The 23,789-nt window shown below is 42.5% G+C and overlaps 1 protein-coding gene across 7 annotated transcripts in view; it reads right to left on the bottom strand.

Annotated features, from left to right (window-relative positions):
• The window catches only part of GHR (growth hormone receptor), a 301,514-nt gene that overhangs the window by 154,154 nt on the left and 123,571 nt on the right, over positions 1-23,789 (bottom strand). For 5 of the 7 annotated variants that reach the window (XM_065905351.1, XM_065905356.1, XM_065905353.1 and 2 more), the window contains exon 2: positions 14,709-14,789. The exons of 1 other annotated variant lie outside the window; for it this stretch is intronic. In XM_065905351.1, coding sequence (XP_065761423.1) covers positions 14,709-14,778 — 70 coding nt within the window. In that variant the 5' untranslated portion in view covers positions 14,779-14,789. Of the gene's footprint in view, positions 1-14,708; positions 14,800-23,789 lie in introns of those variants that run through there. One more of the 7 variants, XM_065905350.1, reaches the window with a different exon arrangement.

Raw genomic sequence — 23,789 nt, 5'->3', positions numbered from 1 at the left:
AATCACCAACTCTAAGGGGCTTCCCTAGTGGCTCAGAAAGAAAGAAAGAGAAGTCGCTCAGCCATGTCCAACTCTTTGCAATCCCATGGACTGTAGCCTACCAGGTTCCTCTGTCCCTGGGTTGGGAGATCTCAAGAGTTAGACATGACTTAGTGACAAAAGCACCCAGACTTCGTGAATGGAGGAAGTGGTGGTTTTGTCACTAAGTCGTGTCCGACTCTTGAGACCCCATGGACTGTAGCCCGCCAGGCTCCTCTATCCATGGCATTCTCCAGGGGATCTTCCAAACCCAGGGATCGAACTCACGTCTCCTGCATTGCAGGCAGATTCTTTACCACTCCAGTACCTCTCGCCTGGAAAATCCCGTGGACGGAGGAGCCTGGTGGAATACACTCAATGAGTGGAAGATTCTTGTTCTCATAAATTTGGTTTCTCTTCCACTGGTTTGTATGGACAAATCTTATTAGAAAAATGGTACTGATAAATCTATTTGCAGGGAAGGAACAGAGCTTCAGGTGTAGAGGACAGACTTGTGGACATAGTGGGAGAAGGAAAGGGTGGGACAAATTGAGAGAGTAGCATTGACATAAATACACTATCATGTGTAAAATAGATAGCTAGTGGAAAACTGCTATATGACACCCAGAGCCTAGCTCAGTGCTCAGCAGAAACTAACATAGCATTGTAAAGCAATTATCCTCCAATTAGAAAATATATTTAAAAATATTAATAGACTCATTTTAAAACATTTTCTGATGCAAACGTTGTGAGAAAGTAGGACTCTTGGGAGGACAGAGAGAAATACAAGATAAGAGAAATATAAGCATTGTTTTATCAATGTCTCTGATTTTCAATAAATTAACAAATATTTTTTGTCTCCATCCCTACCTCGCCCCATCCTGCCCAGGTTGGATGCATGAGACAAGTGCTCGGGGCTGGTGCACTTGGAAGACCCAGAGGGATGGGGTGGGGAGGGAGGCGGGAGGGGGGATCAGGATGGGGAACACATGTAAATCCATGGCTGATTCATGTCAATGTATGGTAAAAACCACTACAATATAAAAAAAGAAAAATGGTGTAGGAACAATGTTACAGCCAACACAAGTCCAAGGTACAAAATAGGGAATGTTAATCCAATGAAAATGGGGAAAGTTTTGGTAAGGAGGTACAGACTTAGAAACAGGCAAAAAGTACCTGGTATAAGAGTGAGTGTGGTATAATTCTCTAGGCATATTAGTAGAGAGGGGAGATGGCTTTCCTTTACTTTGATGGCTTCTGCATTCATGGAGAATCCAGGAATGATAAGAAGAGAAAACCCAGAGTTGATTTCGTAAGACAGTTCTCGCACTTCCTTAGAACAACATCGGGAGAGCCTTGTAGATATCAGGGCTGTGCAGTATCACAAAGTATTGTTCAGTGGCCCAGTAGGTACGTTTTAAGGATTTTTTTTTTCAAAAGAAGAGGTGGCTCCTATCTCCATAAACTTGGCTACCGATTTAGCCTCAGGATGAGATGCCCATTTGATTTGAGGAAAATTGCTCATACCTCATTATAAGTCTCATATGTAAGTATATGGGAAACATTTATGCAGTAACAAGGTCCACACAAAGTCAAAGTGCTACATTAAACCGAATGAATCTGAAAGCTAGAGAATTTACAGAAGGAGTTCAAGTAATTGTCTCTTGTCTCTTTGACATAATATAACTATGATTCTTGACCTAGGCTGAGCAAGTTAAACACATGCAACTTCTAGACTTCAGCTGAAATCTCTGCAGAGGTGAGTTCCATAGTTCGGTAGGCACCGTGGGGATCCTAAGACACGTGTGAGGCAGTGTATTGTGCACTGTGGGGTCAGACTGCTTGGGTTGAACTCCTACTTTGGCCTTCGCCAGTTATGTAAGTTAGTTACACAATTATTGTTGGTGTCCTTACCTAATGCAGGTAATAATGGGATTTATCTCTTATTATTGCTGGGGGGCTTAACCAAGGTTACAAACATGAAGTACTTAAAACTAGGTCCACTAAAATGCTTCAATTATTATCACAGTGAACTGGTTTTAATTCACTCTCTCCATATCCCCAGTCCACCCAGTGACCAACTTGGGAAACTGGGTGGGCCTTACTCCTCTTGGCCTTGTATTTGGCATATGCAAATGCTCAAAGAATGTTCACTGAAGTCAACTGACTTGCCCAGCACCACTCCCAGTATCACTCCAGACCCACCGGCTGGATGGATCAGATTCAATTTTATTAAAAGTATAAGAACCAGAGAACTAAGATTTGATCAAACTTGTCCTACGAGCATTTATTGTTAAAACGATAACTATAGAACAGTGTCCAATCCCCTAAAAGTTTATACCATCAGGTCTTAGTTCTATTGTTGAAAGCACTTTTAACATTAGAATCCTCTTCTAGACAGCTTTCTGGATTCATTGTTAAAATTATCTTTAGCTTCCAAAAGTTCCTTGTGTAACTGAATTGCTCCTTTTAGGCATATATTGTCATAATTCAAATTCTTCATGTCTGTTTAGTTTGCATGTTTATTTAAGGCCTCAGGGTTTGTAGTCAGTCAACCTGAGATTGATAAGAGTTTCCCGTTGTTGAATACTTCGGGGTTTTTCCTGCGTCATCTCAGCAGGAGCTTTACTATTGTTACTTCCTTGATGGTTTTAAACAAGTTCTTTTCCTCACATTTAACAGATGAGAAAACTGAGGCTTTGAGAGTGTAAGAAACTGTAAAAGCCTTTGTAGCACATGTTGTCAGCATTCTGCTAATGCAGAGCCCATATCCATATTTGTACACATGAATTCCTTCTGTGACTTCACTCTCAACACCCGGCACCTGTGTCTCTGTCATCTGGACCTGCACTGGGAGAGCTGAGGGTCTCTAGGATTTGATGACCTCCCATGGTCAGCCCTTAACCACCAACTGAGGGCTGTTCTGGACAGCTTGAAACACTACTTTAGAGGAGACTATGCCAGATATCATCCCATCATTCAACCCTACCACTGTGGGATAGCACTGGGTATTGAATTCTTGCTTGTTTCTTTTTCTTTTTTTAGCCTTTCCCTTGTCTCATTTCTCTACTCTTTTTCAGTTTTCTCCTGGAATATTTTTCTAATAATCCACTTTCATTTAAACCCTTGTTTCAGAATCTGGCTTCTGGGGAACTCAAACTAAAAAATACCACACAACTCATAAGTGACAGAACTGGGATTCAAACCCAGTTCTGACAAAGTTGGAGATCAGTGCTCTAAAATCCCTAATCTGGACTGCTTCTCCTGACAGTGGCAGAGAGACAGAGCAGGAATCAGAAGTGGCTGTTGCAGAGACTTGCTTACTGGTCCTACTCCCTAAGCATCTCTATACGTTCTCCAAGTACTGGCCAAGGCCATCTGACCAGCCTCTCTCCTTTCCCCGTGGGAGTTCTTCCACAAGTCCCCTTTCCCCTCTGAAGGTCTAGGCCTCTGGTGATTGCTGCTGTCTCCTGTGATAGCCAAGAGCAATATCATAGAACCAGAGGGACATCGTGTATAACCAAAGCAAATGCAGATCAAACTGGGCTCCTAGCAACTAATGCAGAAATCAATCATCAGTCTACATGGTATTTACTGAATGCCAACCGAGGGCTCAGCAACCGACACAGTCCCTTCACATCAGCCTAGAATCTCAGTCCTTTTCCTTCTACCTTCTGCTTTAAGGCATCTGTCGACCCTCCCCTCTGTCAAAGGCTTTGGGTTTACAGCAACCTACTCTCAACCAACATGGTGGAGGGTGGTGGAGAAATCACTACCCTCTCCAAATTTGATGGTTAGGAAATAGTTTCACTTTAGATAACATCTCATGTTAATGAAAGTGCTACATATTTATTTGTTTTTAATAGTCTTCTATTTTTTCCTTAAAGTAAGATTTCAAGACTTAAAAATTCATTCATCTACAGAAATAAGACAAGACAGGTCACCCTAGGGAGTAGCCACATTTTCTCCTCTCACAACCATCATGGCTATACAAACACAAGTTTGACATGTATACATGGCCAGGGTATGCACAGGAGTTAATCTAGTTAATTTCTATTCCTCGATAGGAGCTTTCCAGGAAGTCAGGTTTAGTGATAGCTACAAAGGGAGAGAGAGCTAGTCAACCATGCCTATGAAATTCAGAGCAAACATCCAAAGACTATGGTGTTGGCACGGCTAACAGGGGAAGTCAGGCACAGTCACAAGCCCATTTGTAAACTCAGCCCGGGCTGTCTAAGCACAGTACCTCAACACTTCACTGCATTCTCCACCCCAGAGCCTCGTCTGGCCCAACTGTGCCCTGACACGGGGCAAGGCTCTCTGACTGGTTCCCGCAATTCCTGACTGCTCTGCTCTCTTCACAACACATTCATTCATTGTTAGTTATTGTTAGAAAAAGCATGGAGCTTAATTTTTTATTTTAATACCAAAAACATTTTGGATTGGGGTATAGCCAATTAACAGTGTTGCAGTAGTTTCAGGTAAATAGAAAAGGGACTCAGCCATACATATAAGGCAGGTACTTCCTGCTTCATTCAAGGAAATAGCTGGGCCACTGGTTGGGCAGTGGAGGAGAAAGGAAGGCCCTGAATGTTAGGCAGCCCAAAGATCTTTCCCTAAAAAATGAGCTCTCAATGTGGGGGAAGCCACTAGCATTCTTGCCTGGGAAATCCCATGGACAGAGGAGCCTGGCAGGCTACAGTTCATGCAGTCACAAAAGTGTCAGACACAACTCAACAACAACAAACAAAGGCAAGGTTAACACCACCAATTCAATTTCCACTAATGTGAATCTATTAACATTGGGTTGAACAAGAAGTTCATTCGGGTTCCATGGAAAACCCTGAATCAACTTTTTGGCCAACCCAATACTTGGTAACGCATGACTGTTCACAAGTCAAATATTCTGAACACTATTTCTCCTTCCACAAATTTGCAAGATTTTATTACTCTGCCGACAAAGGTCCATCTAGTCAAAGCTATGTTTTATCCAGTAGTCATGTATGGATGTGAGAGTTGGACCATTAAAGAAGGCTGAGCACCAAAGAATTGATGCTTTCAAACTGTGGTGTTGGATATGAGTCTTGAGAGTCCCTTGGACTGTGAGGAGATCAAACCAGTCAATCCTAAAGGAAATCGACCCTGAATATTCATTGGAAGGACTGATGCTGAAGCTCCAATACTATGGCCACCTGATGTGAAGAGCCGACTCATTGGAAAAGACACCAAGGCTGGGAAAAACAGAAAGCAGGAGAAGGGGACAACAGACGATAAGATGGTTGGATGGCATCACTGACTCAATCAATGGACATGAGTTTGAGCAAACTCCAGGAGATGGTGAAGGACAGGGAAGCCTGGCGTACTGTAGTCCAAGGGGTCACAAAGAGTCGGACATGACTGAGTGACTGGACAACAACTACAAGATTAGATTACACAAAATACAAAATTTTTTCCTATTCAGGGATGAAGACTGTAGGATTTTTATCAAAATGACTGACAATTTTGAGAGTTTCATACTTTCAGATGAGCTCTCACTGGAAAACAGGAAAATCCTGATATTTCAGGGATGAGGCAGGGAAAACTGATCAGCTCTCCATAAGATCGCTCATCAGGGTCTTTCGTAATCAAAAGTTCAATGTCCAAAGGGGAAGAGACAACTTGGATCTGGAATCTGAAACCCTCATGACACCTCTCTGTCTGTCAATATTTGAGGAGATTTAATCAGGGAGGTGGGGCGCAGATAAAAGTGGTTCAGGGGTAGGTGCTGGGTGACTGGTCTATTCAATGAAGGATGTTGGCCAGTGGCTGGTATATGGGGTACAGAGTTCAGTCACCTGGGAAAAGGTTGGCAAGACTTAGACATGGCATCAGATGCCCAGGCATCAATGGGTTGTGCAAAGTTCTGACTCTAGAGGCATATGAAGTACAGAGCAAGAAAATGACTCTTCTGCCCACAAATCACGGCTTTGGGTCAGGCACAGGGAGGCTTGGGGCTTTCTGGAGAACAGTTTCTACAGCTGCACAGCTATTTCTAGACCCTTCTGACTGAAAAGGGGTCCAGATTCAGCCTCTGCCCTGGTGAGGGCTGGGTATAATAGAGCATTAGTGACAACTATAGACAATGACTAGGGAAGTCCCAGGTCAGGATTTAGAAGTTGATTTCCTTAAAGAAAATGAAGATCAAAAAAAAGAAAAAGAAAATGAGGATGTACTCCATGTCTCAGAATGTTACAGGATAGGGAAACAGGGGTGAACAAAACACCCTTCATGAATCTTTAGGTCTACTAAGTTTTAACCTGTAACTATTTATTACACAGAGTTTGCAGTGGTCATTTTGTCAATCTTTTGAAAACAAATTGCATATATTTCAAACTCAATCCAGAATGTGACACACAACTTAAAACACAGATGTCATGACAACTTCATTTAAAAGTGAAAAGTGAACTTTTCATGTCACTCAGTCATGTCTGACTCTTTGCAACTCCATGGACTATAGCCCACCGGGCTCCTCTGTCCGTGGAATTCTCCAGGTAAGAACACTGGAGTGGGCTGCCATTTCCTTTGCCAGGGGATCTTCCTGACCCAGTGATCGAACCCGGGTCTCCCACATTGCAGGCAGATTCTTTACCATCTGAGCCACCAGGGGAAGATACATTTAGAAGAGACATGCAACAAATGTCATCTCTCCCACCCCCTGATCCTCTGCCACTGACTGCCCTTCTAGAAGCCCATCCCTCTGTCCTGTGTCTTAGTAAAGTTTCTAAAAACAATGAACAAGATGCTGAGACATTCCCTCTGTGTGGACACACTCCTCCATGCTCTAACACCTGCAACCTTCCTGTGGAGATGTAACACCGACACTGTAATTAGTTAAGGTTAAAGCCTAAGGCTGGTGAGTTGTTTCATATATAGAAACAGAGATTCCTGACAGATGTATCTGACAAAATATAGTGGATTCATTTTTGGACAGATTTGGGGAATACAGACCAGAGAAAACTGATTTCCAGCTAAGGTTTGAAGGAGCACTCCAGAACCTGGGGCCTCCTGGTTTGCACAGCGCTGGTGAGACACGGCACCATGGAATCCCCTCTGTGTGATTGGCTGCCTCGGATTTCAGACAGTGTTTATGCCACACATCATCGCCACCTTGATGCTGCTAACTATAGATGAGGAAGGAGCTGTGCTCTGGGTTTGAGAGATGACCCTGTTGACAGCATGTGAGAATTTCTTGAAGAGCCAAAACAGGACCACGGTGCCTGCTGCTTGGGAAAACTGAGGGTGGCCCTTAGGCTGTGGCTTCCAGTGACTGTGCCTAATGACCAAGTTATAGACATACATGACTATAGATAAACAGGCAGTTCCGAGGAGCAGGGGATGGGCCCCAAAGATGTCTTTGTGGATGGCTCTGAAATGCCTAGAATTCTTTATCACTGAGTTTAAGGTTAAGGCTTTGAACTAAACCAACTCCGAGAAAGTAACCCAATGACTTAAAATCAGGGTGAGAAGAAAACCAGCCCCCACAGGATCTTCCTAAGAGGGTTTCCTAGGGAAACCTGGGTGACAGAGAGACCTGGTCCCCTAGCTATGACAGATGACATCAGCCAGAGAGAGGCTGGTCAGGCCAGTCCAAGCCAGCGTGGACTCCTGCACATTTAAACTTAGGTGAGCCTCTGCTCGAGGCAGGAAACCAGGTGTGTGGGTGAATGGGAGCTGGTGGCCAGCATCATCAGCAAACACATTCTGTCCACCACATTCCTGGCCCCACATAACAGGAGCCTGAGTGTGGGCTACTGAACCAAAGTGGTGTGTCCACCTGTGCATAGAAGCTCTTGTCCTGTAATGTTGGCATCTAAAGTGGAAGGCTGGACATATAGTCCAACACTGGCATGTGGGGCCTGAACTTTCAAGGTTTTAACTACTCTTGTGTGGTCCCAGTCCTTTTAATACTAATTCGCTAGGGTACAAACCTCATCACTCACACGGCGAGATGCTTCCCAGGGGTGAGTCACGTAGCTACTGTGGAAGCCTCATCAACCTCCCAGATTCTGCTCACTGCATAGCCGTGCTGCCCTCGACTCAGCCTGAGTGTCTTTTATTGCATTCCATGAGATAAGTGCATACGCCAGGGGTGATCAAATATCTGCGGATATGTCAGTGTCTTGGGATTGAGTCACGAATGTGCAGAGACGACATGGAGTCAGGAGTTCAGGCCTTTGTTCCTGCCGTGGACCCTCGGGGTTCAGTGGCCACGCCATATCCCAGACACACCACAGAGGGGGAGGAGACAGCCATGGGCCCCGGGCTCGGCACAGGCAAGAGGGGTTCTGTTAACGGTCCAACAGACAGCTTGCTCAGACGCTCTGTTGTCATCAGTCTCAGTGTCCCCCCCACACACAGCTGTGCCGTGCAAATACCGCTTCACTCTTACAGGCTGAGCTGTACTCTAGGGCTTCACTCTGACAAGTGAGTCACTGCTGATGCTGGTAACACGAACTCAAGGTGCAGAAGCTTTGAAATGGATGGGGTAAGAAAGCTCTGCCAGGTCCCCAAGTCCAAAACCCACACGTAATTGGACTCCCAAGTGCTCCTCAACATCTGTCTGTAACCCATCTATTTTTTTCTTTTTAGCCACCACTGGCACCTTTGCATCATCTCTCTTAACCTATTACAACCACCTTCCTCCACATTCATCTCTCTCCAATTCACTTTTATTTATTTATTTTTAATTATTTTTTTTATTTTTCAGTGGGTTTTGTCATACATTGATATGAATCAGCCATAGAGTTACAAGTATTCCCCATCCCGGTCCCCCATCCCACCTCCCTCTCCACCCTCCAATTCACTTTTAATCTACTATGGCCCTTGTAACTTTCAATCTACTACTACAAACATGGTCATTGTTTCCAAAATGACAGTCTAATTGTAGTATTATCCTGCTTAAAACTCTTTAGGGACTTTCCTGGTGGTTGGGTAGCTAAGACTCCATGCTCCCAACACAGGGGGCCTGGGTTTGACCCCTGGTGAGGGAACTAGATGTCACGTGTCGTAAGTAAGAGTTTGCATGCAGTAATTAAAGATACCGCATGCCACAATGAAGACTGAAGATTCCTAAAGCCACAACTAATACATGGCACAGTCAAGTAAAATCATATATATGTTAAAAATCTCTTTAATAACCTCAGAGGACCACAGTTAAATTAGGTTTACTTGTCTGTCTTCTATAGCCCACGAGCTCCTTAAAGGCAGATAAGTAAATTCAAATTTACATTCAATAAAAACTTGCTGAAAGACCTCATCACCCACAAAGGTCTCTGCATGTCTTCCATTGGCATCATCCAGGTAGGTGAGACCGGAAGCTCCATCATCTGGACTGCTAGGACTTGAACTCCAGCAGCTTAGCCATCTGTGATACACCAAGAGGACCAGGTAACATAGGGCTACTGATGGCCACAGCACCAGAAGAGACTAAGACTTCTTCTTGTCTCTTGAAGTAAAAGACATCATGAATCTCAAGCGCCATGGCTTTCTCACTAACTTCTAGGGAGAATTCAAGGAAAGCCTTGAACTGCTCCTTCTTGAAAACATTTTTAACAGGTACACCTTTTACTGTTTACAGCCATGACTCTAATACATGGATGAAATAAATCCTGCATGACCTGAAGCTCCCAGGGCTCTGTGGGGCTTTGCCTGCAAGTGGGCATGAAAGAGAAAGGTTTATTTAAAAAAAAAAACAATGTTCTTGCCACTGGGTCATTATTTCCTGTTGTCAGCAATTAGACCAGAGGCGTCTATTCTTTCACAAAAGTGCTGTGTGTGTTTGCATAAGTTTATGAAAACTGTTCAAAGATAGAAAATATTATTTGAGGGATCTTGGTTCCTTTGGGACATGGTATCTTACTCCTAGTGTAAGTTTTTTAATGGAATGATATTTAGAGTTATAGGATATTAATGATGTGCTTTGTCTGCAAAGCATGCCCTATACACACACACACACACATATGTATGCATATATGTTTTGGCCAAGTTGCATGATTTATGGGATTTCATTTCCCCACTAGGGATTGAACCTGGGCCCTGGCAGTGAAAGTGACGAATCCTAGCCACTGAACCATCAGGGAATTCCCTATATATGCTATATATAAATACTACACACATACACACACACACACACACAAAATGCACCACCATGAACACTTTCACCTGGCCTAAAATTTAAGAACTATGACTTGCTGGATATGGTGTAAGCCTCTCCAAATACTACCCATCTTCCCAGCCCAACAAGCCTTGCCTTTTCCATGAAGCTTTTGCCATCTCTAGACCTTCTATAATTTATCTTGAATTCATCGACCTAAGTTTACATAGAAAGGGAATAATTACAAACACGGTGTTCACATAGCGTACACTCTGACCAAATTAATTATACGTCTTCCACAAAGGAAGTGCTGAAAAAACATCTGTTGGATGCCGTGTGTGAAACAGAACCACTCACCGCCTAGCACAATGCCCTGTGTGTAGTGTAAACCCAGTGACCAGATGACTTGCTCTCCACGTCTGCCGCTTATCTACACCTGAGCACTTTTTTTCTGCTGTTCCATCACCATACATGCTACTTCTGCTCTTCTCAGCCTTTCAAATCTTAACTCAGTATTCTCATTTCAGCTGAAATAACACCAACATCCTCTGTGAAGTCCCCTCTACTTCACCACAGCTTGACATGACTCTCCTCTCTTCACTCCTCTTAAAGACAGCATTTCAGGCCACTGTTTCCGTACATAATCACCTCATTCTTTATGGATATTCTTGATCTCTTAAGTCATGATAAATTCCTTGAAGGAAGAATCACTATCTTCCTCATAGCCCTGAGTTCAATCTTTAAAAATGAGAAGCTCTGAAGAAATATCAGTACATTGAATTTGTCGAATTAAACTATTCCAGCCACCTTGATCTATTCTTTTTCAGAACATCTTGGTCATTTGTATTCATCACATAATCTAGACCTTAAACCTATCGTCTCTCATTAATACCTACAGGTTCCTCACATCCCAGCTAGACTGAACTTCTTCACGGCAGGGCTTACCTGCTCTCACCTGAGGTTGCTGAGGTCAAGAGGATGCTCAATTGTGGACCAACAGAAAGAGCAGAGGTACAACAACAAAAAACAGGTGCTCCTCAGCAGTATGCTTATATCCGTAACATCTTTATGCGTATTTTGCATTAAAATCATTATCACAGGAGCAGCAGTTTTAAGGCAACCAGTTGACAGTTCAACCCTGTGAAGCCCTCTGAAAACGGGGCATTGTTGCTCATTTCTGATTTTGGAATAAGAAATTCTCCCTGAGAACTCTCTTACATAGTTGGTGGGAATGTAAATTGGGGCAGCCACTATGGAAACAGTATGGTACTTCTTCAAAACACTAAAAATAGAAGTACCATGTGATCCATCAACTCCATTCCTGGGTATACATCTGGAAAAAATGAAAGCACTTATTTGAAAAGACACAGGCACCCTGATATTCACAGCAGCATTATTTACAATAGCCAAGACATGGAAGCAACCCAAGTATCTATCAACAAACGGATAAAACAAGATGTATATATGTGTTAATATACAATGGACTATTACTCAGCCATAAAAAAGAATGGAATTCTGCCATTTGCAATAATGTGGATGACCATGGAGGGTATTATACTTACTGAAATAAGTTAGACAGAGAAAGGCAAATACTCTTTCATATCACTTATTTGTGAAATATAAAGAATAAAACAAATAAATGTATATAGCAAAATAGAAACAGACTCACAGAGAGAACTAGTAGTGAATAGTAGAGAGAGTGGAGAGAAGAGGGGTAACATAGTGATATGGGATTAATAGGTATAAACTACTATATATAAAATAGATAAGCCACAAGAATACATTGCACAGTCTGGGAAATTACAGTTGTAATTTTACAATAACTTTAAATGGAATATAATCTATGAAAATACCAAGTCACTATGCTGTACCCCAGAAAGTAATATTGTAAACAAACTTTAAATGAACTGTAAATGAACTATAAGTTTAAATTATATTTTAATTTAAAAAGTTAAATAAACTACATCCAGGAAAAAAAAGAAATTCTCCCTAAGAGTAGGTATACTGCCTAGAGGACCAGATATAAATACTAATGTTAACGGCTTATGGATCAGAGACCTAGGAATACAACTTTTGTTGCCCGAACACTATTGACCGGAGTGTGTCAATATTCACTTACATAACACATTGCTAGCACAGGCGTTAGTTCCTGCAAAATCCCCCAGTCAATCACGTATTAAGGATGAAAGACAGAGAAAGCAGCTATTTCAACACTGTAGCTAATAACAATGGTGGCACTGTTCCGCGCTTAGTTCTCATTAAATTTCTGATAGGCCAGTTAGACGTAATAAAAAATCCCCTCAGGGCCAGTATATTTTTAACGGCTCATCTACCCAAGCAAGAAAAGCCCTGCTCAAGGCTTCAAGTGCCGATCTTCCCTGGGCATGCAGATCCGCCATCTTCCACCAGGCTCTGGGCCGCTCTTCTCCAGGTGACGCTTCCCAGATCGCTTGCTCAGCAGCACCACCTCTTCCACTGACCAAACTAGATTCAGTGAATGGCTGGTGAAACTAAAGAAACATCTTTTTATTTTTTCCAAAGTCCTCTCTTACATTTTTAGTCTGCCTTATACAATGGGAGAAAAAATAAAGTGATCTGGGTACAATCCAGATCTGGCAGAAAAAAAAAACAAAACATGTGGCCCATGAAGATCATCTGAGATTCAATTCATGTCATGTCAGGAGATCACTCTGGCTGAACCCATCAGATAAATGGCCAGAGCTGGCAAGCACCACACACCCACACACACTCGCTCATGTTCAAACAGGCTCATCTGCATCTTCTTATATAAACATCATACCCTGTCCTTAACAATCCTCAGCCATTTTAAGCTAAGAATTCTGGACTAGCCACATATTCCAAAGGAATTTTGGTTAGCCCGCTAAGAAAAAAAAAAATAACAACTTTTTTTTCCCCTTTGCTAAATTACTTAGTATGTACAAGTACTGTTAAACTGTAAGTACTGTTGAATATACAATTTGTATTTACTATAAACTTTGCATTTTCTTATTCTGTGCTCCCCACAAACAAGCAAACTCCCAAAAAGCAAAAAAAAAAAAAAAAAAAAGCAAACATAAAAGCGGCTAATTGTTTTGTTTCTTCCACGAAGTTAAAGGTTTACTAAAATGTCAAAGCAGTTGAAATATATGCTGTTTGCAGACTCTCTAGGTCAAAAATGTAATTTGAGTTCTAGTCTTTTTAGTCAGGCATACATTTTAAATTTACTTTAGAGTTCCTTTGCCATACTTTTCATTTCACAAGTCTTTTAAATTCCTCAAGCCTAGCCTGGTAGAGTGAAAGTCACCTTAATGAAGAAAGTAGAGATTAAACCACCATGACTTTGGAATGGCACAGGATCTCAGCTGTAAATCTTTGGCTCAGAACCAGGGTCTAAAACCAGCCATGGGAAAAGCTGCTGACACAGAGCCTGTGATTCCCTCCATGTTCGACTTGCATAATGTTGACATTGTAAGGCCAGAGAGACCCCAAAATATTTCAAACAATTGTGACTTCTGTTCTATAAATATTTTAAAATTGTTTAAGGAGATAAAATAACATTTTACCCTTCTTGTTTTCTTAGTTTCTCTGGTTGCCCTCAGCAGCTCACTACTAGAGATTTATTTTTGGCTCGAAGGTCAGGGAGGACATTTTAAGGCACTACTTCTGTCGCTAAACTGTGTTTTCCAACATGAGTTGCCTTGTAAGTAGGGGAGCTGGCCGCTCTTAAAGCCACAAGTGACTGTCGTATCATAAAATAGGAGAAACAGATGATTCCTTTCCTTTGTTGAAGCTCAGGCAAGAAAAAAATATCAAGTACTCAAGATGATATTTTAAAAAGTCTCCCACTTCATTATGAGCACGGTTTTCTTTCAGGGCAGAAAAATCCTTCTCATTCCCTTTCATTACTTGCATATTCCAGTTATTACTGTTTGAGTCCTAAGTTTGAATATATGACAAGTTTTCCAATAGGAAGAGAGTATAAAGAAGAAGGGAGAATTACAGAGATGACCAAGGAAATTTGTGACATCTGAGCATATCATTCAACTACTTCAGCTGTTTCTTTCTTCAAACTTAGCCAAACAGTAACCACCCAGTGAGTGAGAGGTGAACTTTATTTGAAATCTGAAATTTCCACTCTCAGAGAATATGATTAAAAGGCCTTACATCTAAACTCTGGAAACAGGCTTTGGTAACCTTAGTCACAGATGAACTGAGTGATCAGTTGGTGAATAACCCTTCGGTGCAATTTCAATCTTTCTCCCAGAGCCTGAGACCAAGAGACCTGGTGTGCCTTCACTAGAAATGTCGTCAGCATGATTTGCAGCATTTATTTTTGATGAAGAAACATCAGCTGCCAAAGCTGAGTACTGTGTTCCTCCTAAAACATCCCCAGAGGTGTCCTCCTAGTTTGCAATTTTAAACCTACAACAGGTTTTATATTTACCGTTACTTAAAACTTACCTCTTTTAATTACATCACCCAAAAAACTTAGATTTCACAAATAAAGTTCAGAGTGGTTTCAAAACACTGTGAATGGGAATAGAAAAGCAGAACTCACCTTCACTCCCAGAAAAAGCATCACTGGAGCCTGCCACTGCCAAGGTCAACAGCAGCTGCCAGAGATCCATACCTGTAGGACCTGCAGTCATACAAAGAAAAATAAAATTAAGCCAAGCAATTAAAAGCAGACCATGTTCATCAAAAATTGTTAAAATACTGGCTGAATCAGGCATGAGTTGACATGCACATCAGCTCTAGAAGGAATCTTCATAAGTCTTTCGCTGCCCTAGAGTCTCACGTTGTCATACTTTTCATGAGAACAAACAGCAGGTTGTAATACATTCTACTTCCGGTGGGTGCTCGCGTTGAGAAATAACATAGACACTAGATTTCCACATTCTTGCCAACAGCCATAGAATGACCTCACAACAAATGACACCATGCATTGCTTTCATGACAGGGCCAGCATGGTTCACTTTAATTTGATCTGGAAATAGGGACTCCTCAGCTGTATTGATAAGCAAGGGACCTTGGGCTGGACAGGCCAAAAAAAGAAAAACAAAACAACCCACTTCAGGCATAGTAAAACTTCTCCATCGGGTTTCCCAGTGAACAAAAGAGCTCAATTAACACCACTTCAGGCATAGTAAAACTTCTCCATCGGGTTTCCCAGTGAACAAAAGAGCTCAATTAACACTCAAAACACTGCTAATGAGCCATAGGAAGGAGGCTTAACTAGAAGGCTGCAGCGAGAAGGTGGGAAGTGGAAAGGAAAAAAACACCAGTGCTTCCAAGTGGCCTCCCCTGGGACACCTGGTGTCCTTGTGGGTTTTAGCTGCAGAAGGAATGAGGTCTCTGAAAAGCCCAGGAATGTGAGCACCTCAGACTCTAGGAAGGGTCAGTTTGCGGACTAACTTTGGAATCCCAAGCCTGGCCACACCTTGGACCCTTCAGTGTGATGAATGGGGGGAACAGGTCAACATGCCTCAGCTAGCAAACACCTTTACCTGGAGGAAATGAAGCTTCTTTGTAATAAATAAACCAGATATCCACCTCCTTGATCTCTAAAGAGACAAGTTTAGGCTGCCTTAAAATGAAATCAGCAGACTGCCCTTTGGAGAGTTGTTGCTACATCTGACGACTAATGCCAAGTACTTTAAATCTTAGCTGCAATATTTCCATAAAATTACAGCTCTTTACAAGTTTATCAGGCAGATCTGATCATCATACTGGGAGCTCCATCGGTGCCTTTATTGGACTTATTTTTATTCCATTCTTGACAACAGTGGAATAGTTCTTCTATTACCCCTAATCAAACTGAAATGATGAACACGGATGATTGTTTTCATGGGTAATGGAAGGCTTTGATCCAGGTAACGGCTGTGTAATTCTGAATAGGTATTAAATGTCTGACGCTCTACATTTTCATTTCTAGACAGTGGGTGATCCCACATTTTAAAAATTCTGTATCATTTCTTTATGTTCTTAAAACATTTAAGAAAACATCTCTAGGTGAATGGAATCTCTCTTGTGTTCCCACATGCATGAGAGCAGCCCTCACACAGTGCCCCAAGGGTCATTCATAGGATTGAGTGTGACATCATAGAGGAACACACTTTGCCAACAGTGAGTTCACACTAATGTGAGTTGGCGTTATTATGACACCCGTGTTTTAAAGTCTTAATCTGGAAGGTTACGGGCTAATGGCTTTGCATGATCCTCATCTACTTTCTCTGAGCCTCTCTCCCAAGATCCTTAACTCCCAGATGAACAGGTCATTATATTCATAATTTGAGGTCTCCAGCAGAAATATTAGTTTGGCCAAGAACTTTTGTTTGGGTTTTCCCATAAGATCTTATGGGAATACATAAATAGGCTTATGGGAATACATAAAGAGGCTAAAACCAAACACGTTATAGGTTGAAAATGTTACCCTCTTGATAGCTGGGTACGTCCTTTAAAATTTTATTTCACAAGTCTTTTTTTAAGGAAGAAAAGCTCTGAGGGACTGGACTCTGTATCTAGTGCCAGGTTCACTCACCATGCCTTACCACACTGCGTGGCAGGTTAAAGAAGCCTCACCTGGCATATACTTTCTTGACGTCCGGTCCTAACAGTGAATCCCATTCTGAGGCAGTCCTGTATGCCCTGCGACTGAACAAGGATATGAACAGGTTCGCATTTCTCTTTTGGAAGTCACCTCTCCACACTTCTCAAAGAGTCTTGCCAGATGCTAGAGACAAGTGAATCTTGCTTCAGGTGAAATGTAGTTGGCCTCCACCCATCCCCAAAACTTTTGAAAGCTGCTGCCTACAAATGAACTCCACTTCCCCCAAATAAGGAACTGATGATCACAACAATTTCTTTAGGAGCCAGATCCATCTCCAGCAGGCCACATTCTATCTCACGAAACAAATCGGAATCCACAAAGCAAAATGAACCAGAAACCTGTCGGCACACCCCCACAGCAGAATAGGAGGTTATTTAGAACAGCTGTCCTAGCACAAAGGGTAGTTCAGTGCCATCGAGAGCAGAGCATAGGGACCCCTCAACTCTCGGGCTCTAACAAGGGGTGGGAGCAGAAAAGAAGCTATAGCAACGTGGCTGAATTCCAGGAAGGGCCAAGAGTTTCCTTAGAGATGAATGCTCCCCTTCCACTGTTGCTGGCTCAGTGGGGATGACTGCGAAAGTGGTCCCCTGTGTACTCCCCTAGTGAACTCTCTCTAATGCCTCCACATGAACAGAGTGTTAGTTGGCCTGGGGTGATTCAACTATAAGCTTCTCCCTTCAACTGTGAGAGCTCTGCATGGCAGCTTCTAGATGAGAGGATTCTCTTCCATTAGGTCCTGAAGGAGATAAAATGTCACTGGAAGAGGAGAGCGCGCCAAAACATGAAGTTTGGTACTTTAATCTATCAGTGATGTGCCAGATATGAGCAGGAGAAAATCCCTTTATTTCCCTTTCCTAATATAATAATCTAACTAGAGGCAGGCATTGTTCAGGGGCATCTATTAAATTGCACCTTAGTCTACAGGGTTTCTGAAGTTCGCAATATTTTCCTAGGGAAAACCCTTCTTTACGTTTCTAATATTTATGCATTCTTTGGCTATAGCCACAAGGTATGATTTTCACTGGGGTGGGGGAAGAAGGAGCTGCTATTCTTGCATCAGGGAACTCACACCATTTGGAGCTCAATGAGCCTGAGGCATTTTGCCTGTTCCCCCTTCCTCAAGGGAGAGCCAGTTGAAAAGCCCTGTGATCCAGCTGGCGTGAGTTTTAATTCTGTAAACTGCCTAGCAGAGGAAGCCTCCAAATCACAGTGCGGTCAATGATATAAGTTTTGTTCCTTGGCTATAAAATAGTCCATAAACACACGAGAAGAGATGGAGATTAAATACAATATTTTTTCCCAACATGTTATAGCCAACTCCAGGTAAAGGAAGCCATTGATTCAATTCTCTTTCATTTAAAATTAGCAAGTATTTGTTGAATCACCAGTACCTGCTAGCATTATTAAAAAGGCGCTGCTGCTGCTAAGTCACTTCAGTCGAGTCCGACTCTGTGCGACCCCATAGACGGCAGCCTACCAGGTTCCCTTGTCCCTGGGATTCTCCAGACAATAACACTGGAGTGGGTTGCCATTTCCTTCTCCAATGCATGAAAGTGAAAAGTGAGAGTGAAGTCACTCAGTCGTGTCCGACTCTTAGCGACCCCATGGACTGCAGCCTACCAGGCTCCTCTGTCCATAGGATTTTCCAGGCAAGAGTACTGGAGTGGGGTGTAATTGCCTTCTCCTATTCAAGGCACAATGGAAAATATAAAAGCAATCAGAATCATTGAGAAATCACTATTTCTCAGAGATACAGAGAAATGAGATATCCACACAGAGATGATGAGCTGCAGGTCAATTTAAAGTGAAGATAAGACTACTTTGCAAAGAGTCCCTATGTCATCTTTATTAAAAGTAACACTAAAAAAAGTGTAAAGCCATACAGGAAAAAATGTGCTCATTTCTGGTTAGTAATTTACCAGAGATATAATGAACCACTACCCAAAACCACCTACACCCTCTGATTTGCATCATGTACTTAAAAGGAAAAGTCAAAAAGCATCCTTAGAAGTATGATAACATTTTAATAAATGGGAGGAGTAAAATAACAGATTTAGGAGCTTGCAGTCCTGTCACAGCCAAGTTAGGAAGAATATCAAAATGGTAGCTGAATTGATGAGAAATAAGTTTCCCCAAATTTCTGTTTTACTGATCTAGTGATTCTGCTCTGCAAAAAGTGAAAGAAAGAAAGTGAAGTGGCTCAGTCGTTTCTGACTCTTTGCTACTGCATGGACTATAGTCCATGGGATTTTCCAGGCAAGAATACTGCAGTGGGTTGCCATTTCCTTCTCCAGGGGATCTTCCCAACCCAGGGATCAAACCTGGGTCTCCCAGTGCTACAGGCAGACTCTACCATCTGAGCCACCAGGGAAGCCCTGGAAAAAGTGAGGGTTGATTAAAAAAAACCCCAACAGTAGCAGAATTGTTTATATTGCAAAACCCAGACTCCAGGTAGGTAACCTAATAATGTGTACTTTCTGATGATAGTGTGATTACTAATGAAATATTGCAAAACTGAATCTCATTGATTTCCTGGTGAAGCTTTTCTAAGAACTCAGCACTGAAAAAGGAAGAGGTTCATCCAAAAGGGTATTTTAAATAATCCATTCTAATTAGCTTCAGGCATTTATTTGAACAGTTTGCACCTAGAGTTCATGTTATTATCTACTTTTTGGTGATGGTCATTTGAAAATCTGTCAGACACAAAATGCCTTAGGTCAATTTATCTCCTTCCTATCATTGAGGGAGAAAAAAATTCACAGACATTATTGATATAAGTACTCTTGCTGAAATTTCTCTCCCTTCAGGGATGTGGTAGGGAATACAAGATGGGAAAGTGATTTAAACGGATAAGGTGTGGGGGAAAAAAATCCTTTGGAAGTGGTATATATAGTAAGTCTCCATTTTTATTTAAAAAAATAGAGCATATATGGTGGGTATTAACACTTGCGCTAATTTAGTTACTACCAGTCACAACCACTGAATATTTCAAATGTGGCTAACACAACTGAAGAATTAAATAAGTTTAATTATACTTAATTTTGATTAAGTATATATTCAGAACAGGTTGGGTACGTAAACCTTCTTCAACAGTACATTTTATAAGATCTAAGTACAGATCAAGTATATTTCAGAAGAAAAGTTAGCATCTAAACTGAGATGTCCTGTAAGTGTAAAATATACATGGACTTTGAACTGCTGTTGCTGCTAAGTCGCTTCAGTCATGTCCAACTCTGGGCGACCCCATAGATGGCAGTCTACAAGGCTCCTCCGTCCCTGGGATTCTCCAGGCAAGAACACTGGAATGGGTTGCCATTTCCTTCTCAAATGCATAAAAGTGAAAATTGAAAGTGAAGTTGTTCAGTTGTGTCCGACTCTTCGCGACCCCATGGACAGCAGCCTACCAGGCTCCTCCGTCCATGGGATTTTCCAGGCAAGAGTACTGGAGTGGGTGCCCATTGCCTTGAAGTGAAGTGAAGTCGCTCAGTCGTGTCCGACTCTTTGCGACCCCATGAACTGTAGCCTACCAGGTTCCTCTGTCCATGGGATTTTCCAGGCAAGGATACTGGAGTGGGTTGCCATTTCCTTCTCCAGGGGATCTTCCCGACCCAGGGATCGAACCCAGGTCTCCCACATTGTAGGCAGACGCTTTAGCGTCTGAGCCACCAGGGAAGTCTCGTGGAGAAGGGAAAGGCTACCCATTCCGGTATTCTGGCTTGGAGAATTCCACAGACTGTGTATAGTCCATGGAGTCCCACAGAGTTGGACATGACTGAGCCATTGCCTTAGGTCTTCCCAAATGCAGAATGATGGGACAAAACATTTACTGAAGACTTAGGTATGATTATATTTATGGAAGCTTTTTAGGGTACCCACTATGCCTTTGTTTACCCTTAGAAGTATGACAATTAACAGTGTATCTCTCTTTGACTCATAGTCAGTGGTGTACTAATATCTAACAATTGTCTCTCTGGAGTAATAACTTTAAAAGGGCCACAGTTTGTAGCATTTGCCAATCTCTGTGATATAAATACCTCCACTAAAGCTGATTTTAAGCTACCACGTCACTTAACTTGGATTCATTGAAGCACTGAGATCACTAAATGTAGATTCACAAGTTGGTATAAGCTGGACCCAGCACACCACCAGCTGGGAAAGTAGATGATGCTCTCTGGACTCCAGGTGAGGTAACAGGTACAAAGATTAAACGACCTGCTGACGTGGACACAGCAGGTAGAAGACAGTGCTACTGAGTGAGCCCTGGACACGTGGGTTCATCTGATGCCACCCGTTCCAAGTCAGATGGCCACATGTCATTAATAATCACTGATACTTTTCCAGGGCTATAGAAATTACTCTCAAACTCTCTCATAGATGCTGTCCTTGCCCTTCAACTACAGAGGACTTTCCCAAATCTCAGTTTACTCTGTGTGTATCAACACTTGCTATTTATTACACTTTCTGATACTAGTGATTAAGCAGACCATTTTATGTTTCCATAGGGTTGGGAGAGTGGCCCTCATTGTAGGTCCTGGAATGGAAGCCTAGGATGTGGTAATGCCGTCCGCACAATAGGTGAGACTCCCCTCTTCAATCAAGCACTTAAATCACACAAATGTCCAGGGAAGGGGAAGGATAAACATATTGTAGGATAAGCAGGAATGCTGCTCACTTCTGCGTAGGTGTGCAGGCAAACTGCATACGTACATGGAGGTGGGAGAAGTAATCAGAATAAAAAGTTTGGGAATCCAGAGGTTGATTTTCCCCTTAATCACAATCTCACCTACTGTAAGAATATTATATGCTGCTGTTTACTGGATCCAGATCATCCGTTTCATGAGTGATGGATTTTTACAGCTGAAAACTGGGTAGATGAATTCTAATAATAAGATGCTTGGTTTAAGGCCAGGAATCTTCCTGTGAGAACACAGAGAAGGCAACTGGGTTTCAGGAACCTGGGCTTCCACCCTTTTCTTTTTGGAGGAGTGAAAGAATAAGGGCCTTTCAAGACCAAAGGCTTGGTGCTTCCCCTTTTCTGGTAAGCATGGGCATTCTGTTGTGAGTGGACCTTTCTTGGTGCATGGGATATCCTGTTTGAATTCAGCAGGACCCAGTGGCATTTTGAAACCCCTCAACACAATAGCTAGACCGATGGATGACCGTCAAACTCACCCAGCCTGATATACTTGGTGCATTCACTGAGCACGAGGCAGGTGTAACTCTTACATGGAAGAGAAAATCAGTCACATAGGTGGGTGCTTATTTGAGCAGTATGTTCCATTTCTTTGTATATCTTACAGTATTGCACCTACAAAGTCATTTTTTCTCCTAAATAGAATTTGAGAAAGCAAACCTCTTACTGGATTTCTGGTTTCTCTCTTTCCATGAGTGGCTTTTTTCCCCACCCCCCCAAAAATCTAATTTTTATTACTGTGACAGATCACACAGAACATGGAGAATGTACATTAAACAAAGTTCAAGATGCTGAAGTTTCTTCCAAGACTCTCAGATGGAAATACAGACTTTGTTTTACCTAATTTATTGGAAATAGATAAGCTGTTGAAGATCTAATAGGATGAAGTCTTCAAATAACAAAAAAGATTCAGTATCTTGATGAGATATAATTTGACAATGATTTCGACCATAACTCAGAGTATTCAAGGAGTCACTCACATACCTGGGTCACATATAGAGCAAATGTTGGAAGAAACTCTTTTTTTCTTTTATCAAGTCCAAAATAGTGAAGTTGTTGTTTCAGGGTAAACAAGTTGGGAAACCAAGAGTGAGGCAATATGCTCTCCTGGGAAATGCATGGCTAGAAAAGGAGTCAGCAATCCTGTGCCCTGGTTGCAGCCCAACGTCGCCCCATGTGATGGCTCGGGCAGTAAGTTCATCACTGCGGGGTCTGTCCCCTCACCTACACACCACACCAGGCCTCTGTGATGCACCAAACTCCGTGCTGTGCAAAGTAATCACTGCGGGGCCTGTCCCCTCACCTACACACCACACCAGGCCTCTGTGATGCACCAAACTCCGTGCTGTGCAAAGTAATAAACAGCTGCAGGTGCAGAGGGTTCCTTCTGTCCTGAAGCTGCCAGGCTCCTCGTCTTTCTCATCCTCCAGCTGCGAGCAACCTGGAGGCCACAGTTGTGTGTGACTCACGCTTTTATCCCCAACAACTAGCCCTGGACCCCACAGAGGAGATGCCCCTTCCAAAATCTGCCAGTGAATAAATGTGCCAAAGTGAAAGTGAAAGTGAAGTCACTCAGTCGTGTCCGACTCTTTGCGACCCCATGGACTGTAGCCTACCAGGCTCCTCCATCCATGGGATTCTCCAGGCGAGAATACTGGAGTGGGTTACTATTTCCTTCTCCAGGGGATCTTCCCAACCCAGGGATTGAACCTGGGTCTCCCGCATTGGAGGCATACGCTTTAACCTCTGAGCCACCAGGGAAACCCATACCTTATTATTTCATTCATTCCTTGCAAAAGATCCTCATTTTAAAATAGGGAAAACAAAAGTTTAGAGGTGCTTTGGAAGTGAAGTGAATCCCACAAACTCAGATGGAATACTTCCAGATATGGATTGGAACCTTCTCCAAGGCCTGCCATTGCCTTTCATGCTTCTTTGAAAATGCTAAGCCAGGCTGACTAAACACACAAGTAGGGTACCAGTAAGGCAGGCCGTACTTCAGAAAGCAAGAAAAAGAGAGCAAAGTCCAGATTTAAATCATGGACAGGGACAGGCACTATAGTATTTCCAGTACTGAGGGCCTGTCAAGGACGGTGATAACTCATAAGTGCTGACGTAGTTTCTTTAGGAGAACGATATTCATCTCTGTGTCTCAGAGATTCCGAGAGCACCTGGTCTACTTTTAGGTACATTACTTAAGAGCTAAGCGGTGTGCCCTTTCCATGACATGAGGGCATCACCCGCCTCTTCGGAGCCTATATTATAAATAGAAAGAAGTCTATTTGGCCAGACTGACTGGCTGCCAGATAGATGGCAAACACAGGGCAGATCAATGT

This window comes from Muntiacus reevesi, chromosome 14, assembly GCF_963930625.1.
Source record: "Muntiacus reevesi chromosome 14, mMunRee1.1, whole genome shotgun sequence".
NCBI classification, from domain to species: domain Eukaryota; kingdom Metazoa; phylum Chordata; class Mammalia; order Artiodactyla; family Cervidae; genus Muntiacus; species Muntiacus reevesi.
The sequence above is the reverse complement of the archived record's forward strand: the minus strand, read 5'-3'. Positions and strand labels throughout refer to the sequence as shown.